Raw genomic sequence first — 13,656 nt, 5'->3', positions numbered from 1 at the left:
GTACCAGTGGTATTCAAACAACTGCCATGATTACTGCCAGATAAGAGGCAAAACAGGCTTTAAGCAAAAACACTTGTTTCTTTACATACTCATAAATAAGTAAAAATTGCAAAGAATTGCTCATTATTGAAGGTACAGTATGTAAGAGATTATAACTGCTATAAAAAAACATAACTACATCAATAATGCCTATGCTAACAAGAAAAAAGTCAGATTAACTGAATAAAAGTTGGGATTAAAGATGCATAAATTCATTTTAAAAACTTAATTACATTGGCAAAATAAAAAATAAATGCTCCAGGATGGTTCTGTGCAGTAAGACTTCTATGTTTTGTGCAGCTACAGAAAATATGAGGATTCCACATCCATTTATTACTTAAACTCAGTTCACTGAACGGAAAGCTACAAATACTGCAGTACTCCAGCAAGTACATTTGACATTCAATAGGCAATTCAGAGAAAATAACAAGAAGTGTTAACAAAACAACAAAAATCCCCTCCAAAAAAACTGAATGAGATTAAAATCTAGCTGCTGTAAATTCAGGTTGCCTGGGCCAACATTAAGAACAGGCTATGACTACAGGACTCGTGAACACTTAAACTCCTCAGGCACAAGAGCATTCCCTGAGTACATCCACATTGAGGCCCAGCGTACAGAGCAACCACCATCACTCCCCAGGCTTTCTTTACCCAGGGAAAAGAAAATGGGTACCCTAGCCACATGGAAGTTGCAGTATTCTGTCTGGGTAGGGAATATTTAGGAGCTTAGGAAGCCACGAGCTACACCTCCACTGTAGTTTGGATAGGGATTTAAATGTCTTAATGCAGCGCGACAACTTGTTTCTGACACAAGGAATGGAAACAAATAAATCAAGCACCCCACCAGTCTCCATCTACTGCAATCTCATAGATCTAGACCTATGACCAAGACTGTGTGTGCATTTTATTTCATGATTATTGCATGGGAACAGGCTGTAGAGCAAGAACCAAGATAGCTCTCCCAGCTGACTGCCCAGTCTACATCCCATAAAGTCAAACTTCTGCTTTTCATCCAGTGAAACTAGCAGGCTTTTCCTGCAATATGGCATCACTCTAAGAGGAGAAGCACAATCTGCTTATAAATCAGAACAGTATATTCTTTATCACCAGAACTGAGAAGTACAAGAGGAGGCTTCCAGTCCCTCAGAAGGGACTCAAAATTCAGATCTACTGAATCCTGGATAAGAGCTCTCGCTCACTAGTCTGTGTGAAAAGGGGAAGATTTTATTCTGTTTTGTTTTTTTTTCCCAAAGTGCCCCATACCTTTACCATGACTTAGGTTCACTGTACAAACAGCTTCAGCCTGGAACAAGTGCTTCAGATCAGGCAGAAGGAAAAGAGCTTAGCTTTCCAACATGGCCCTTTGCTCTAATAGCAACTGCTTCCCTCACACTTCATCTGTAATGCACTTGTGAACTGGTTGTTTTGAAAGGATTCACGGACCATGTGCTAAAGAAAGGTGTGGATTGTGAGGTCTGTTTATGTGCAACTGCCTCACAATGTGTAAATAAATCACACGCACATTCAACAAAAGGATATACACGCACACTCTCAAAAATCTGCTTCTGTTGGTACAATTCGCTCCCTCCCCTAATTAGTAAGAAAAATCCACCCCATTCACAAAAACGAGTTCTTTGTTCTCTCCAAACAAGTTTGGCTGTGTAGGATCTTTCAATCCAGCCCACAACAGTAACGGACAACAAACAATACCTTCTTTGATTGCCTCTGTGAGTTCTGCATGAAAAGCTATTATTTCCAATAGCGATCCTTCAACACCTCCAGCACAAACATTCATTCCTTCTAATAATTACAATTCGTCACTGGCAATACACGTTTGCTTGATAGGTAGCCAGTCTTTGAGATCAATTTGGCTCAAAACCAGCAGGATAAATACCTGTCCCAGAGCACCTATTCTGACACACGCGTACTGTAGAAGCAAGACATCCTTTTGTAAGACAAATCCATACCGCTGAGAAGTTGCCATGCTGCTGAGATAATCGTTCTCTGTGTCACACAGCTACAGCTCTACCAAAGGCAGCTGTGCACCACCTCAGAGTATCAGACAGCCCCATATACTCATCTGCTTTTTTTACTGACCTTCTCAGTTTGGGATTTGACTTAAAATTCTCAAATATTGCTGGAAAGGTTTATTTTTGTTGCTTTAACCCACCTTTAAGGCTGTGCCCCTACCATGAATGTTTTGATGATATTAGCCAACTGCATGTCACACCAGCAAACTGTCCCTAGCATAGACAGAGCTTTTACGCATGTAACTTACTGCAACCCCTCTTACTAAAATAACTGTAGCAGCAGAGTGAGGGACTGGTCTTGCTGATACAACAACACCAGTTAGAAACTGCAGACATTTATACCCCCCTGGCAATAAGGTTATGCCAGCAGGTGCTAATCAGTTATGCACAGCTTGAGTTATTTTGAAATTTCAGTCTGGTAGTAGAGATAATGAAACTTATTTCAAGTAAATATTTGAATCTCTGTTGACAGACTATTTGCACCAAGTCAGAGCCTTGGGCATAAGATTATTAGAACAGAAAAAGCTAACTCTCCCATTTTAGAGCATAAGACAAAGTGAAAGGATGACTGGTAATGAACATGACACAAAATATTGTCCTTACAGAAGAGTTTGCATCATTTTCATACACATCATGGTTTGCTATTTATCAGATGCCCCTCTCCCCTTTCCCAGTGCACACTTCACGCATACTTTTAATTTTCTTTTTCTCACTCCCAAATGCATGCAGGCACACATGCTCTAACTCACTTATATAAGGAAGAATAACCAGCTTTACTTTACTTTTGCTAATATAGAAAATTTCACTTTTACGTAAGCAGTGGCAATGTAATACAATGCCTACAAGAGAAATATAGAGCCTGCTGAAGGAAGTCACATGTCATTTACTTAGTCTCTCTTAATAACTACAAATCTTAAAAACTACAAAAAACTACTGCTAATTCATCTTTGATTTCAACCTGTGGATGGATGCCTAATTACAGAAACAATGCTTGCAAAATGGAAAAAAAAACCCCAACCTATCATATTTATTCTGTAACCATATAAAACAGACAGTGCAATATAAATGCTGAGGGAAAACCACCAGCCACAGAAAAGTTTTGGCTGGAAGGGATTTCCAGAGGGCAGCTAGGCCAACCTCCTGCTCTAGTCAGGGCAAGCATCAAAGAGAGATCAGCTCTCTCAGAGCTATCTCCATGTCTAGCTATGTTTTTTAAATGTCTGAGGGTGCGGACTCCACAGCCTCTCTACGAAAACTCTTCCAGTGCTAAGCATTCTTGCTGAGTTTTTTTTCCTTATGTCCAATTGAAATTTCCTTGAGTGCAAGTTGTCTTCCATCCTGTCATAGCATACCTCTAAGGAAAGTCTGGCTTAATCTTCTCTGTGCAGCCCCTTAGGCACTGGAATTCCACAGCTGCATCCTTCCTTTACCTTTCTTTACCTGTTTGAAATAACCCAGTTTCTTCTGCCTCACTCCAAATGTCATATAATCCAGGTCCCTTGCCATGTCAGTGAACCTCTGCTGTTTCCTTCCACTTTGTCAGTATCTCACTTATACTAGGTTAGGAAACATGAAAAAGCCTATAAGCGTGCAGTCATTCCAGTTTATTTCCTGGTGAAAAAATAATTTCTCACAACAACAATAAAAACATCTCCAGCTTATCCTGAGGTCAAAAGACTGAGATGTCCTCTATTCTTTGAAGAATGATGAACCAGGAACACCAGAACATCATCTTTCACAAAAGGCATTTTTCCCCTTTCCATTGAACCTATTAAGTTATCACTATGTGCCAAATTTTTGTTGAAACCCTTCTACATCAACTTCTTCTACCCGCCATTGAGGAAGATGCATTAGGATTGTTTCATACAGTTCTTTAAGTGTCAGTCATAGAACAACAACACGCTTATAACCATTATTTCAATTCAGTGTCAGACCCATTTGGAAATTCAAGACTTGTTACTGTCCGAAACTGGGATGAACTGTGCTAATGTTTTAAAACAGAAAATTAAGCACTGCACGCAGTGAGTTATTAAGCAACTACGAAGACAGAGAGGGACAAGAAATAGGTTGTAATTATTAAGGTGAAGTAAAAAAATGACCTGAATATTCCTACTTTCAAATATAATTGGACATTAAGAGGCAGTGTGTATTCCTCAGTGGACATTTCCCTCTTTCAACAACTGGCAGCCTCAGCTTGACACCTCAAAGTCCACCATAAATTACTGCTAGAATACTTGCAGAATAATGCTTTTGTTGGGGGTTGATTTAACTACTATCTAAACACCTTAAAAATATGTCTGCTACATTAGATCGTTTCAGTAAGATTTGTATATTACCTGTAACAACACCACAGTACTGATTCTGAGCAGCTGGCTTTTCAGTAATTTTCTCCTCTACGGACCTTTTTCGTCTGTACACCCTGTGTGCATGACCTGTCACAGCCAAAGTGCGATTGAGTGGCTCAATAAATATGAAGTCCTCATTAATCTGTATAAACCCCATCTGCAAAGGAAAACAAAAGGAACACATAAGATAAAAATTTAAGTAAGCATGAAGCTGTGCACAGTCCTGCAGAAGAAAAACCCCACAAAACTCCATTTAAGAAAACCCTTTTTTTTTAGTAACCTTACCAGCAAAGTGACTACTTTTATGTTTTACAAGCCTTTCTACTGAAGTGAACTAGAATAAATTTCATTTATTTCAACTAAATCTGTGTGGGTGGGTGGCTACATGCCAGTAGCAGATGCACGGTAAAAGATCTGGAATGTTAAAAGTTTGCTCTGGGAGACCCACAGGGTCATTTAAATATGTACAGCATGTACAGAAAAGTCTATACACTAATTTTATTTCTCAGTGTATTGTAACATTTTTAGATAACCATATTTAATGAAATAACAGGAATAATTTAGGGCATAAGAACATATCCTGAACAGATGTGAAGCTGGAAAAGACATTTTTTTATGCTCCTTTTACACTTCTTCAAATTAAAAAAAAAAAAAGGTATAAAAAAAGCGCAGCAATTCCTCCTTCATTGCCAGCAGCTAAAACAGAAAAACATTTTAATACAGCCATTTAGTTGGTTAGCTTACCCCCCACCCCAACATATTTAGAAATATGTTTTTGGTGATGGTTTCTGTCAGGTTGGTGGTTGGACTAGATGATCTGAAAGGTCCCTTCCAACCTAGGCAATTCTAGGATTATATGATTCTATAAACATATCATAGAGTCATAGAACCATAGGGTTGGAAGGGACCTCTGGAGATATGTAAAAAGCTAACACACCACATGCATATCTAATATTACAAGAGTGCAGGCAAAGTTAAAAAAAACCCACACTATAAAATGTATTTATATATAAATACCATGCAAATCTAACTCGGCTCAAATTATTAAGCTGCCAACACACACAAGTTGCTATCAGGACTAAAGCTGGAGAAATCAAGGGTTTGTGGGGGTTTTTCCTCCTAGAAAATGACATCAGCAAGGCCAACAGTTAACCTTCTCATTCTCTAAACTTAAAAACCTATTAAACAGTTTTCCTGCAGAATGAAAACAATCTGGTACTTCCGGCTGAGAGAAGCAAAGAGCTCTTCTGTACGCTTCCATGTAGTATGACAGGAGAGAAACAGAAAAGAATTTTGTTTCTTCTAGAATTATGTAGATGCTATTATCACATTGGATATCCTGCCTGACATATGGATAAATCATCAAAAAGAAATTCCAATCCAAGCAAGAAAACAAAATTAAATTTTATAGGTCGGACAAAATACAATTTCCTTCAAACATAAGTGGGCATTACTTTAAAAAGAAAAAGAAAAACAACACAATCTCTCCACGCATTTCCATAAAATAAATGTGAATACACGTATTTAATTTTTCAATCAGCTACACTAGCTGCAGAATGCTGAACAGATGTTGAAAGGTCATCATTAACATTGTACAGAAACATAAAAGTAGCTGGGTTTGTTTGGCTGCTCCGTTTCCTTTTTTGCACTTACATTTTAGGTCAGTTTATCTTCATCATGAACTTCTAAATGTTACACATCTAGAAGATTAGCTATTTAAGTATTACTAGGGACTATCCGTACACCTACCAGATACCAATTCCGTGTATCTTGAATAATGTTACTTTTACGTAACAATTAACTTTTCTAACATAAACTATAAATGACATTAAATTAAATTTTATTTAAAAGCATAGTTCTCAAATACTAGTAAAATGGATAAACTATTTTGCGTTTGATTTTTATGTCTAATGCTGAATTTCACTGAGGTATAGGTTATTATTTTTTTAAAATCATTCTTTAGCCTATGAAAGATGCTGATAAACTCTGGATATAGAACAGGAATAGCAGCCCATCACGTGGTGCTGCAGGTTTCCCCTGTCCACCTACAAAAAACAAGGCCTTAGTCCACCTTGAACAAAGACTCAGTCATAGCATATTTGTCATATTTCTTCTGTCTTCATTCTCTTTGCTGCAAAATGAAACCAGGGCTTTAAGATGCTGTTCTTCAGATAGCCAACTGGACATACTGAGAAACTGTGCTAGGACCACTGACAGCTTATGTTTTCTTTTAGCTCCTTCCATAAACTGAGGGTTAATCCACTGGTAGAGAACTCTGAAAATTGCCAGTCTCCTGAGTCAGAAGTCAAAGAGCTGAACACTGATGTAAAGTTTACTGACTAAAATTAACCTCAGCTATACATATTCAAATCTGTAATTTACAGACAAAACAGGATAACCAAATAATCTTTGTGATAATTTTGATTGCTTTTGAAAGAAAGTGACTATTTCTCCATCTCTTTATCGATTTCACAGGTAGAAAGGGGAAGATGAAGCCACACCCATTGCAACCATGTCCTTACTTCTTCATAATCATTAGAAGTGGAGTTAAGAAGATCTTCTGCCATTGAACTATACACAGAAATCAGAGAAAATCAAAGCCATGCATTAAAGCACCACAGTTTCAATGTGCTTTCAGATATTGGATGACACAGCCAAATACAGGCTTCAGACAGTTCAAATGGCAAAATCTCCTTGTCATGGAAACGCACAGCAAAACAAGTATTTTAAAAAAAAGTAAAAAAATAATATGCATCTGGGGTAGAACTGTGAGTGAGTTCTGAGGAACTGATCCACCTCCCACCAGTTTCATCTGAAAAGCTACCACGGCTCACAGCTGCAACTGAAAAGGCTACCAGGATGGTGGGCTTATCTCATGCAAAGGTAACATAACATGCCATTCTTCCCCCTGCAGTCATGTATCCCTGCATTTTCAAGTTTCTTGCCTGAAATAAAACAAAACTTAAATGTAGCACACGTCCATCTCAGTAGAGCACAAGCCCAGGACAACCTCATTTGGCAAAAAAATCCTCGGACCTCCTAAGTAAGGATGAAATGGGTACTTGCTCTGCATTTTATTTAGTTTATGCAGTAGAGTGAGATCTTAAGTACGAGGCAAACTTTGCCAAATGAGCATGTAAAGCATTACATGGGACTAAGTATGGACACTCTGAAATGGACTCACATCCACAACATGTATTTTAAAGTGGACGCTTGCCCTCATAAATCAGTGCTTTCCACAACATACATTCTTATCATATCAAGACTTTTCACTTTCTTAAAAGAAACACAAAAAAGCCATGTTGAAACATCATCCCTGAATAAAAACTAACTTTTTGTCTTACCTAAAATAAAAATAGTTCACATGTGAAATATGCTAATAAACACAAAAAGTAGTCAGATAAGAATTCTTCTGAAATATAAAAGATGGGGTTTTTTCTTACATCCAATTGGAATTATCATAGATGAGGGACAAATAATGAAAAATACCTGAATATTCTGTGTAACTGCATCTGGTAAAAGACTTATAACAGAAACTGCTATGCCATCTTATTTCTAACATCTGCATTAGAACATTCATGCTACCTTTTTCTGCCCAATATTTCTTTCCCAAAAGGACAACAATTTCTTTTTTTCCTATTTGGAGCATATATAAGGATTTGACATTGCCATGTATCCTATGAAAACCTGAAGTCAGTCTACTGTTTCTAATACAGTTGTATTACCATGAGAAGTTACACAAACACAAAAGAGAGTAAATTTGTGAAGACCACCTATGCATATAGCTACCAGATACTGGGTATAAGACAGAAAATGTCAAGACTGGCAAAGATTTCTTTTAACTCTTATATACCCTTCTTTGCATATCAATTCAAAGTTGTTATCATTTAAAGTTGAAACAATGCAGATTCTGAACATAATATTGTTTCTTGCAGAATTTATATGAATAAAACAGCAAAGAAATGTTAGAAAAATGAATATGTTTTCCTAAGAACCAGAATTGAGAAGTAATAAAAGAAGAAAATATATTCCTCCTGCTAACATTAGCACAAAAAAAATGGGATGACAGAAGAATATCCACAAGCATGTACTACAGTCAAAGATCAAGTCATTACCATTTTAATATCCCAAAGAAGAGATAGGGCTAAGATAATACTGTGTTGAAAAGGAGACTTTACATACCACAAGACAGTTGTGAAATAGGATTTTGCCAATATGTTGTGCTGTTTTTGCTGAAAAGCAATAATAAATGAAGAAGACACAACACAGACTTCAAAGAAATGTCAGAACATTAAGGCTTTTTTTACTTTTTTAAACAAAGTAGTTTGCCAGCTCCAAGGGATGAGTCTCAGCGGTCTATAATTTATCATTAGTCGCTCATGTAGTAGCAGTTTCTAACCCTGTGGCTTGACATGTCAAAGCAAAATATTTCATTCACTAAACAATTCATCATTTTGGTGGGTTGACCTTGGTCAGCTGCCAGATGCCCACCCAGCCGCTCCCCTACTCCTCCTCCCCAACAGGACAGGGAGAGAAAACGAGATTAAAAAAAACCTCATGGGTCAAGATAAGGACAGGGAGATCACTTAGCTATAACCATCATGGGCAAATAAAACTTGACTTGCAGAAAGTTAAGTTAATTTATTGCCAATCAAAACAGATGTGGGTAATGACAACCAAAAACAAATGAAAACCACACCTTCCCCCTGCACCCTGGGCAGCACAGGTGGGGAACAGGGGGTATGGTCAGGACATAACACTTTCTCTCTGTTGCTCCCTCATCCTCACACTTTATCTGTCCTCTCTCTCCACAGGCTGCAGTCCTTCAGGATAAGCCTGCTCCAGCGTAGGCTCTCCAAGGCCTGCAGTATTCTTCAGGGCACGCACACCTGCTCTGGCCTGGTCCTCCCCATGGAGGACCACATGGAGGACCTGCAGTGGGGATATCTGCTCTGGCGCCTGGAGCACCACCTCCTCCTCCTCTACCATTGGCGTTTGCAGGGATGTTTTCTCTCACTTTTTCTCCCCACTCCTTATACTGCTGAGCAGTGTTTCACCCTTTCATTTTCCCAGGGGCTTTGCCATCGTGGCTGAGGGGCTCAGCTGTGGCCTGCAGCGGGTCCGCTGGGGCCAGCTGGAAGCAGCAGTGGCCAGCACAGGGCAGTCCCTGGTGTCATCCCACAGAGGCCATCCATACAGAGTTACATACCTGTCCCCCTCTTGCAGGTTATTACTACCAGCTGCATGCTTACAGGCGTACCTAATAATGGTGTGTTCCCCTAAACGAGCAGTAGATTCAAAATTTCCTAATTCTAACCCAAAGTGAATTCCCACCATGTTACACCTTTCCTGTTTTCTCACTACTCTTTTGTCTCTTCATCCTATTCCAGAGGCATCTTAAGCTAGATTTCAGTAATAAATGGACATAGACTTCTCATGTCATGATTCTTGGGAAAATTTTCCCTGCATTCTACTCTCCACTGTCTCGTGAAGCAGATGCACAGAGCGTGAAAGGACAGGCTGTACGAAACTGTACTTCTCCACACTCCCACCATACTGTCCAAGGCACATAGCAATACTTGTCACAGGAAAAATGCATCCCTATCAGATGTAGAAAATGTACATCTATCACAACCATCAGCACCAAAATATTAAAGTCATCTGCAGTATAAAAATGAAAGGTTTTCTTCAATTCTTGTTGACTAATTCTTGTTTACTACTTCAATACTTACTAGTTTTGGAACACATTCTGGTAATCTTTGTACTATTTGCAAAATGTCCCAGAACTGAAGATTTATTCTGGACTAAAGAGGCAAAATCTTTAATTTGCATATCTGTGTCCCACTCTGAAGAAGGTTTTCCTCTATAATTTTAAAATTTCAGACTAAATTTAGTATCATGATTCTAACAATGCTATCAGGACCTGATTCCAGCCGAAACACAACAAAAATAAAAGTCTCCAGCTCTTACTAATGCATATAACAAGGCAAGTTCTAACAACTTTTCAAACTGCGTAAATAACAGGGTAAGAACTTCACATATTCTTGTTATTCAAACACACTACAGCTTTCCATCTTTAAGTACCTTCACTGCTGAAGACTGAAGAAACAATCCATAAGTGCCAGCAACTTCTGTCTTCAATTAACTGCATTTCTGGGTTTTGCACAGCGTACACATTTTATTTCTCCTAGAGGTTTTCTCTATCAACCTGCTCACTCCACTCTGCTGCATAGAGGTAGGAGAAGTCACAGCAGTGAGAGAGTCAGTATTATCTGTGTTGACTGGCTTTCAGCTGCTGACATAGCATTCAATCCAATCCCTTCTGGGATTTTTTTTTTAATGGTAGGACTGCACCCTAAGGAAAGACACATACATGCACAACGCCATACCTTATAGTCCTGTTATACAGAGACTACTGAGTTAAGAGCATGAGTTCAGGTGTTGTCCCCCACACTTAAGATCTGTAGAAACAACTTTTCTGTGGCTTTTAAACTCTTCCAAACTCCTCCGCTTCCAGTCTGTTTTAAGATACACACTACCTGAATCTCTAGGAAAATCACATGCAAAAAGAGTTCTTAATTTTTTTAGGTATGAATGAAGTAGAATAGTGAAGCATGCAAAATTGAGATGGGTTTGCATATCCTGACACATTTCAACAGGTGCGACTATTCACATAATCTTACTCAACTGAGCAAGAATCTCTCACGCTGACGGCGGAGAGTGAAGTGTAAGCTTATCATGGAAAGGACACAAATCCAAAGGAATCTCATTTGTTGAAAAGAAAATGAAGGAGATCAATGGATAAAGGAACTATAGACATCAGGTCCAGCCAGAGGGTCTGTTGTTGTTACCCATCGAATTTCCACTTGCCTATTAATTCACTGCCAGCCAAACCCTAAGATGTTTGGCATTTCCTCCAGATTCCAAATTTCATGTTTCCTAGCCAGAAATACTTCCTTTTTTAGACCTAAGACTTCCTCTATAAACACATCATTAGAAATTAGTGCTGTATTAGGTACAAGCGCTGCTTAAATTGCCAATATGCTACTATTTGCTATGATTTTTAAACTGTCTTCACAGTGCAGGATAATACCTAAACAAAGTACAGCCTGCTTAAGAAATGACCACAAACAATCATTGACTACATCCACAATAAAAACATTTTAATAAGGCTGTGCGTGCAATAAATGATTTTGTAACACAAGTGTGAGATCTATCGTAACATGTTACCAGTTATTTCAGATGTTAGCTTTATTGAATGTAAGTATGTAAAACAGATTTTAGATTTGTGCCTTTACTGTTTGGAAACCACATCTGAAATATTTTCATTTCTCAAGAGATTTTTACAGTGAAGTCTTTCAACAAAAATATGTAAATTGCACCATTTTTTCAGAATCTTGACGTCCTGTTTCTCAAGAAAATTTTCCATCTACCAAATTTGTTCTCACCCTGTTTTGCCAGGCTGGCTGATCATCTGCACCACTCATAAAATTGCTGATGGACAACATTAAGAACACAATCACATCTATATTAAGTATCTATGAACAACTGGACGGGGTCAGAACAAAGGTCCACGCTGTACAGTATCCTCTCTCTGATAGTGTGTAATAGATGACAAGAAAGAACGTAAGAGCAGATCAAACATGTGGTTTGTATGCTGACAGCCTACAGCAAACTCCAGTAGAGAACTGGTGCCAGTAGCTTCACAGTATGCATAAACTTTAACTGCAGTGGAAACAAAGAGAACAATTCCTCCTCCTCCCATCTGCTTATTTACAAGATTGCAAGTCAAAAAGCACTAATAAAGAGTTATTTGCCATGCAGGAAGGATTCAAGTTCTAGACTATGAAAAAGGCTGACAAGATGCAAAAGTAAAACTAGTTAGCTTTCTTTTATATATCAAGACCATTATAAAAATATATCAAATTATAATTATAAAAATATTTAAAAAAATACCAAAACCATTAGTAACAATTATGATAAGAAAAATATGGAAAAGAAACTATTAAGATCCTAAGGTACTGAAGGGTGGACAGGGGGTTATTTAACCTTCCATGACTTATAGACTCCACTTTCTTTGACACTTATTTTAAAAAGCATCCTTTTTTTTTCCACTTTATAATGAGTAACACACAAACACTATCCTTGTGAACCGTGCACTGCAAGCGCTTACAGACATTGTTGGTTAAGTCCATTGCGGTCCTTCAGCAGAGCAGAGCTCAAAGAAGCCGAGAGGTTCATAGCTTTGGAAATGATTCAATGTTATGAAATATTTACTAGTAATCTCAAAATCCGTAAAAGGTTGACGGCCTCCTAAATATCACTTGAGAGCTGTGACAAATTTAACATACCTTGGAAACAAGGCAATTGAGACAATATGATATGTAGTCACGTCTTTGAAACTGATAGGACTGTGAAATACCTGTTGATTTTTATCCAAGTTTGAAGACATTCACTAGAACCTCAAGAAAGGCTTCTTTGATACAGCTACATTTTCCCCATTAAACTGAACTTTAACTTGTATCTTACAGACTGAAGTCCCCTTGCACATCTCAGTTGTTCCGTTCCACTCCACAAACGCCATTCTTACCAATACGCACCACAACCAGAACTGCTCCAAATAAAACCTCCATCCCTAAAACCACCTACAATCTTAACCAGCAATACTTCTTCTTGCCTGACTCCACTGCCAAAGTGTGCCTCTCCCCGTGTGGCCAGCTGGACTGCCCATATTTCTTGGAGGTAATGTGAAGCAAAAGAAATAATTTCATAGAATCATAGAATCATTTAGGTTGGAAAAGACCCTTGGGATCATTGAGTCCAACCATCATCTCCACTCTACAAAGTTCTCCCTTACACCATATCCCTTAACAGTACATCTAAACGAGTCTTAAACACATTCAGGGATGGTGACTCCCCCACCTCCCTGGGCAGCCTATTCCAGTGTCTGACCACTCTTTCCGTGAAGAATTTTTTCCTAATGTCCAGCCTAAACCTACCCTGCTGCAGCTTGAACCCATTCCCTCTTGTTCTGTCAATATTTCTATCAATATTCTATCTATATTTCTTCACATAAGGCACTGCCATTCGATTACTCATTGGCGTCTTTTCTCTGGGCAAAGTAGAATTTCACAAAATCACACAGAATCACAGAATGGTAGGGGTTGGAAGGGACCTCTGGAGATCATCTAGTCCAACCCCCTGCCAGAGCAGGGTCACCTAGAGCAGGTTGCACAGGAACG

At 38.5% G+C, this 13,656-nt stretch overlaps 1 protein-coding gene across 1 annotated transcript in view; it reads right to left on the bottom strand.

Moving 5' to 3' along the window:
* Positions 1–13,656, bottom strand: part of ADAMTS19 (ADAM metallopeptidase with thrombospondin type 1 motif 19) — a 147,399-nt gene that overhangs the window by 112,430 nt on the left and 21,313 nt on the right. The window contains exon 3 of the mRNA XM_074569395.1: positions 4,406–4,571. Within this exon, the coding sequence (XP_074425496.1) occupies positions 4,406–4,571 (166 nt within the window). The remainder of the gene's footprint in view (positions 1–4,405; positions 4,572–13,656) is intronic.

This window comes from Larus michahellis, chromosome Z, assembly GCF_964199755.1.
Source record: "Larus michahellis chromosome Z, bLarMic1.1, whole genome shotgun sequence".
NCBI classification, from domain to species: Eukaryota; Metazoa; Chordata; class Aves; order Charadriiformes; family Laridae; genus Larus; species Larus michahellis.
This window is presented reverse-complemented; position numbering and strand designations above follow the sequence as displayed.